This window comes from Oncorhynchus tshawytscha, linkage group LG21, assembly GCF_018296145.1.
Source record: "Oncorhynchus tshawytscha isolate Ot180627B linkage group LG21, Otsh_v2.0, whole genome shotgun sequence".
Classification (NCBI taxonomy): domain Eukaryota; kingdom Metazoa; phylum Chordata; class Actinopteri; order Salmoniformes; family Salmonidae; genus Oncorhynchus; species Oncorhynchus tshawytscha.
This window is the reverse complement of record NC_056449.1, coordinates 28,230,300-28,236,744: the sequence shown is the minus strand read 5'-3', so window position 1 is coordinate 28,236,744 and position 6,445 is coordinate 28,230,300. Positions and strand designations below refer to the sequence as shown.

The 6,445-nt window shown below is 43.2% G+C and overlaps 1 protein-coding gene across 1 annotated transcript; it reads left to right on the top strand.

Annotated features, from left to right (window-relative positions):
- si:dkey-34l15.1 (thiosulfate:glutathione sulfurtransferase) lies at nucleotides 1-2,434 on the top strand. The gene is made up of 4 exons (XM_024383268.2): nucleotides 1-112; nucleotides 498-626; nucleotides 861-1,023; nucleotides 1,120-2,434. The coding sequence occupies exons 1-4, from the start codon at nucleotides 49-51 to the stop codon at nucleotides 1,169-1,171; spliced, it is 408 nt and encodes a 135-aa protein (XP_024239036.1). The 5' UTR covers nucleotides 1-48; the 3' UTR covers nucleotides 1,172-2,434.
- The last annotated feature ends 4,011 nt before the right edge of the window (nucleotides 2,435-6,445 follow it).

Here is a 6,445-nt window from a genome sequence, read left to right as displayed (position 1 = left end):
TCCAATGGTTACCGCTCAAAAAATCTTCTTGGAACGAATGAGGAAATAATGTGGTACATAACAATCAATATTCCATTCAAATACGCACCAGTAAACAAGATGGCAAACTCAGGTAAGTGCAAATGCCACGATTGTATTCTGCATTTACCTTCTTTGTGTAGTTCGCAGTACTACTAGATCGTTACTGATCATCTGTCTTTGTGAGCCATAATACGACAATATACATTGGATCAAATGTCAATCGTTGATTTTTGTCAGTGTAACGCCAGGTTGATTTGATAGGCTATGTGGGGTTTGAAAGTGGCTGGGCATGGTATCGTACTGTACAGTGACTCAGCACATTTCTACTGTAATATTTTGGTGCAACTTCTGCATTCTCACTGTCTGACTCTGTAGTAGAATACATGTTATTTTCTTACAAGTTTGTTTCCTCAAAGAGAGGTTATGGTTAGTACCAGGAAGCAACATGAAGTTCGCTGTGAATCACCTCTCCACAGATAAGGATATCTCCTACTCTGACCTTAAGGCCCTCCTGACCAAGAGCAACAAGGGTCTTCTGGTGGTTGATGTAAGGACAAAAGAGGAGGTAGACAGAGGACACATTCCAGGATCAATCCATATTCCAGGTGAGCTTCAGTCGGAGTCCTGTAGTAAAATTACACTCTCCGGTTCAATTGGAATTTGCTGTCCAGAGTCCAAAACTTTGGAAGCATAATGAACCCCAATTTATATGGGTGTAATTCAGCCAAATATGAGCAAGAAAGGTTTGATTTACTGTTGTCATTGAGCTACTTATTTAGGTATATTTATTGCGTTCTAAATGGAGTTGTATTGCAAACTTCCTGTGTCTCCTCTCCCAGTTGATACAGTGGAGAGTGCCCTAGCGCTGGACCCTGCTGAGTTCCAGGCCAAATATGGGGTGCCCAAACCCCCCCTGGATACCCCTGAGCTGGTGTTTCACTGTCAGATGGGCCGGCGAGGAGGCGTGGCCACAGACAAGGCACGAGGCCTTGGATTCCAAAAGTATGAGTGTACATTTGGACAATACTGCTCTGTATACTGTGTTTGATGCCTTGGGATACTTTTGTAAATGATGACATCTTCCTACTCTCGTTTCAGGGCCGTCAACTATGCCGGAGGATACCAGGAGTGGTCTGAGAAAGAGGGGTGATAAGTTGCACGATTAGCCTGCATTATGAAAGCAGAGCATAAAAACGCACAAATGATGCTCACATTCTGCTGAAACATGAAATTACTAGTATATTTGTTATAACATTTTTCATCACTTGCCTTTTTGTAGCTTTTATTTGTTATTACAGATGTGTTCTATATGTTTTAAAATAAAGAATGTATTATTATTTTTAACCGTGTTTTCCCATAGAGCTCCACCTTCTCCAGTTTCTTCAAACCCTACATCCCATAGACATAGAGGGGAAACCCCCGGGTTTGCCTGATGGTTGAAATGAGTCCGTTATCGTACATGTTGTGTACCGTAGACGGGTGTGTGCCTTTCCAAATCATGTAGTGTGTGTGTGTGTGTGTGTGTGTGTGTGTGTGTGTGTGTGCATGTGCATGATGGTGAAATGCCTTTGTTATCAAATCCCTGAGTGAGTATTCTCCATTATTAACCTCTCCACTAATTTAGCGTAAAGGGGCACCGTAAAAGATGCTCGTCTGAGACTGATTGGTTAACATAGTGGAATTTAGTGATCGTTGCATCTATTGGCTTGGCAATTGAAAAATATGAAATATCAGTATGATGTTGATTAACATACAGTACATTTTGTAGGTAGAGGAATAGCCTCAAACACACAGCAAGTCCCTCATACTTGTCTTATATACAGTGATGGAGGTTTGGTTTTGATTTGCACACAGACGCTAGCATATGTGCTCAAGACAGGAAGTCAAGTATATCCCAACATAAAAGCCTGCTATCTATTCTCACTGGGTTTTTTTTTTAAATCAAAAAGCATTTTATGTAATTGAAAGAATAGAGAAATTGAAAGAACACATTTTGATTTTACATTTTTATCTCCCAAGTTGTATACAGACTTCTGAACATTACTACTATGTCCCCAATGCTGACTGCTCTATTGGTAAATATAAAACGTATCCAAACTTAAAGTAATAATGCCTGTATGGCTAGTTGTGTTTGCATGTTCTATTTGAACATAATTTCACTACATTGAAACAGTAGTATGCTCTCTGAGTGACATATACTGCAGTCCTCTCTTTTACGGTGTGGCAGACATACTACTAGAAGGCATGGAGGACCCAACATGACATCAAGCTGTAACTGAATACATATTTCTCCAGTTCAGTGTTGTCCTCTAACAACGTTATCACTCACAGGATGGATCAAATCTCTCTGTTTGACCTGACAAAAATGTATTCATCTTGTTATATATCATTAAAACTGGTTTATTTAGTTGGATCAATGTGTAATATGTAAATATTTGCTTAAAAACCACAGTACTTCCTATTGTTCTCCCAGTTTATTTTGATTTTGTTGGAATCAAATACATCAAAAGCGAAAACACACATAGTACATGGATGTCTGAATATGAGGGATAAAATGCTTTAATAACAGTGCTTGTGGTAACAACTTTAAAGGCCCTTAACAAACAAACCAAGGCCTGTCGCTATGCAGCTATGTTGTCGCTATGCAGCTATGTTGTCGCTATGCAGCTATGCTGTCGCTATGCAGCTATGCTGTTACTATGTAAGTGCCCTCTTCAGCCAAGAGGACTCAATTCCCTGAAGGTCCTCTATAGTCACCTGCACCACCTACACACGTAGGCCATGAAGAAGAGTGTTTATACTCAGAAAACAACAGAGCACTTTTAGAAGCCAGAAGCAGAATTCTATAATGTATAATAACATTTAAATAGTAAAGGCAATCATTACTGATATAACCCATTATAAACTTTGTGTGAATATCAACCCAAGTCAAGAGCAGAACCCATAGCAAAGGTGTTTGCTTCAAATACATATTTGACCTTTAACCTCTGTGTCTGACCTGTGCGTGGCATGGGTCAGGGTAGTCACAGACGTCCTCTGGGAACACAGCGCGCATCAACTGCTTCAGCTCTGATGGGTAGACATAAGTGGGATGGCCACCGTCACCCTTCTGGCAGCCCACCCCATGGTGATACTGTACGGGGTAAAGGGGAGATGTATGGGAGAGATACAATTGGCCTACAGTCAAGTGCAGTGCTCACTGGTCAAACATCCCTGACCTCAATGCATCATTCATTCACACTAACTCACACACACACATTTATATTTTAGTCAGTTAGCAGACGCTCTTATCTAGAGTGACTTACAGTTAGTGCATTCATCTTAAGATAGTTCGGTTGCACAATCACATATCTCAGTCATAGTACGTACATTTTTCCTCAAAGTAGTTATCAGCAAAGTCAGTGATAGTGAGGGGAAAAAAGTCAAGTGTGAGTGTTAGTTAATGTGGAGTTGGGGGAGGGGGGGCTGTGGGATGCTCTTTGAAGAGGAAAGGTTTCAGATGTTTTTGGAAGTTGGGCAGGGACTCTGCTGTCCTAGCTTCAGGGGAAGCTGGTTCCACAATTGGGGTGCCAGGACAGAGAAGAGCTTTGACTGGGCTGAGCGGAAGCTTCCCTCCTGTAAGGGTGGGAGGGCCAAGAGACCAAAGATGGCAGAACAGAGTACTCAGGTTGGGGTGAAGGGTTTGAGCATAGCCTGAAGGTAGGGAGAGGCCATTCCTCTTGTTGCTCTGTAGGCAAGTACCATGGTTTTGTGGATGTGAGCTTCGACTGGAAGCCAGTGGAGTGTGCCGAAGAGCGGGTGACATGGGAGAGCTCGGTAAGGTTTAACACCAGGTGGGCTGCAAGATTGATGGCACAAGCGAGGAACCCAGGCAACAGCAAGTCCAGACGGGAGATGACAAGTGCCTGGATTAGGACCTGTGCCGCTTCCTGTGTGAGGTAGGGTCGTACTCGCCACCTCTGGTCTCTACTGATGTTGTGGAGCATGAACCTGCAGGAGCGATATTTGCAGAGAATAACAGGGTGTTGTCCAGGGTCATGCCAAGGTTCTTTGCACTCTGGGAGGGGGACACTGTGGATTTGTCAACCGTGATGGAGAGGTCTTGGAGCGGGCAGGCCTTCCCCAGGAGGAAGAGCAGTTCCATCTTGCCGAGGTTGAGCTTGAGGTGGTGTGACGATATACACGCTGAGATATCTGCCAGGCAAGCAGAGATGCGTTTCGCCACCCAGGTGTCAGAAGGGTAAAAGGAGAAAAGTAGTTGAGTGTCATCCACATACAGTGCATTCGGAAAGTATTCAGACCCCTTGTCTTTTTCCACATTTTGTTACGTTACAGACTTGTACTGAAATTGATCAATTTAATTGTTTTCCTTATCAATCTACAAGTCTTCTTGGGTTTTAGACATTTTTGCAAATGTATATATATATATAAAAAAAAACTGAAATACCTTATTTACATAAGTATTCAGATCCTTTTCTATGAGACCCATAATTGAGCTCAGGTGCAGCCTGTTTCCATTGATCATCCTTGAGATGTTTCTACAACTTGATTGGAGTCCACCTGTGGTAAATTGAATTGATTGGACATGATTTGGAAAGGTACACACCTGTCTATATAAGGTCCCACAGTTGACAGAGCAAAAACCAAGCCATGAGGTCGAAGGAATTGTCCATAGAGCTCCGAGACAGGATTGTTTTGGGGCACATATTTGGGGAAGGGTACCAAAACATTTCTGCAGCATTGAATGTCCCCAAGAACAGAGTAGCCTCCATCATTCTTAAATGGAAGAAGTTTGGCACCACCAAGACTTTTCCTAGAGCTATCCGCCCGGCCAAACTGAGCAATCGGAGGAGAAGGGCCTTGGTCAGGGGGGTCACCAAGAACCTGATGGTCACTCTGACAGAGCTCCAGAGTTCCTCTGTGGAGATAGGAGAACATTCCAGGAGAACAACCATCTCTGCAGCACTCCACCAATCAGGTCTTTATGGTAGAGTGGCCAGACCGGAGCCACTCCTCAATAAAAGGCACAAGACAGCCCGCTTGGAGTTTGCCAAAAGGACTCTCAGACCATGAGAAACAAGATTCTATGGTCTGATGAAACCAAGATGGAATTTTGGCCTGAAAGCCAAGTGTCACGTCTGGAGGAAACCTCGCACAATTCCTACGGTGAAGCATGGTGGTGGCAGCATCATGCTGTGGGGATGTTTTTCAGCAACAGGGACTGGAAGACTAGCCAGGATTGAGGAAAATATCCTTGATGAAAACCTGCTCCAGAGCGCTTAGGACCTCAGAGTGGGGAGAAGGTTCACCTTCCAACAGGACAATGACCCTAAGCACACAGCCAATACAACGCAGGTGTGGCTTCTGTTTGAGTATATTCTGTTTGCGTTGCAGAGGCAGTTACAGTGCGGTATGTGTGGTCCATAGGTTTGATTAATCAAAGTATGCATCAAACTATATGTGTAGACAGCTTGACAGAAATGGTAGCAGAAGGTGAATGTTGCCCTTTTGTTGCACACATATCCAGATGATGCTGCGTACCATTTTGCGCAATGATGCTGTAGGCCTACAGCTGTTGTCTGCAGTAATCATGTGCAAGTGAACCCGAGTCATACTGTTAGCACTGAGGCGGTTTGCCCTAGTAGGAAGTCCACTGTGTGCAGCTCAACCTGTGCTATCAGCTCAAACATAAATATCACTGGCATGTCTACCTCTGATAAACTTCCAAGTAAAACAATAAAAACAATCAAAAATCCCAGAAAACCTTTTTAAAATATGCCCAGATTAACATATGTAGCCTAAGAAACAAGGTTCATGAAATCGGTAACTTGCTAGTAACAGATAACATCCATATACTGAAACTCACTTAGATAATACCAACAGGGGTAGCAGTTCGCCGTGCGTGGTCACACATGTACACACAGATTTTGGGTTATAGATGTGTGGTAGTAGAGTAGTGGACTGAGGGCATACTCCATCATAAATACAAATACACACAATTAATGCTGTGATACGATCAGCATCTCCCTCACCAGTTTCCGCTGAATACATTTGTAGGCCTTTTTTCGCCGTGCGTGGTCACTCCTAGGGCGCGAAGCAGCGCGGAGCAGTGGTGCCACCCACAGAGGTATTCTGCAGGGAGTAAAGGAGAGAAGCAGTTAAGGATGGAAATTAGAGGAGTAATTAGACTACACAATACACATGGACAGACCAGAGTTGCAAGAGTTGGCCTATAATGAAAGCAAATCACAATTCGGTAGTATATCAAGTTTTACCCAAATGTCTGGCAGTGAGTCATGTAGGTGTCCATGGTTGTCACGGAGTAAGCGTGCATTTTCATATACTAATTTAAAAGCATGTAATTGTCCCTTGACCCTTTGATGACCCACACGAATGATAGGGCTGATTTTAAAAATGGATGAAA

Bases quoted from the DNA above. Each gene is read 5' to 3' on its own strand.
- si:dkey-34l15.1 (XM_024383268.2), top strand. From the start codon at position 49: ATGTGGTACATAACAATCAATATTCCATTCAAATACGCACCAGTAAAC. The intron at 627-860 runs GTGAGCTTCAGT...CTCCTCTCCCAG, and splicing joins AGGATCAATCCATATTCCAG to TTGATACAGTGGAGAGTGCC. The intron at 1,024-1,119 runs GTATGAGTGTAC...CTCTCGTTTCAG, and splicing joins CGAGGCCTTGGATTCCAAAA to GGCCGTCAACTATGCCGGAG.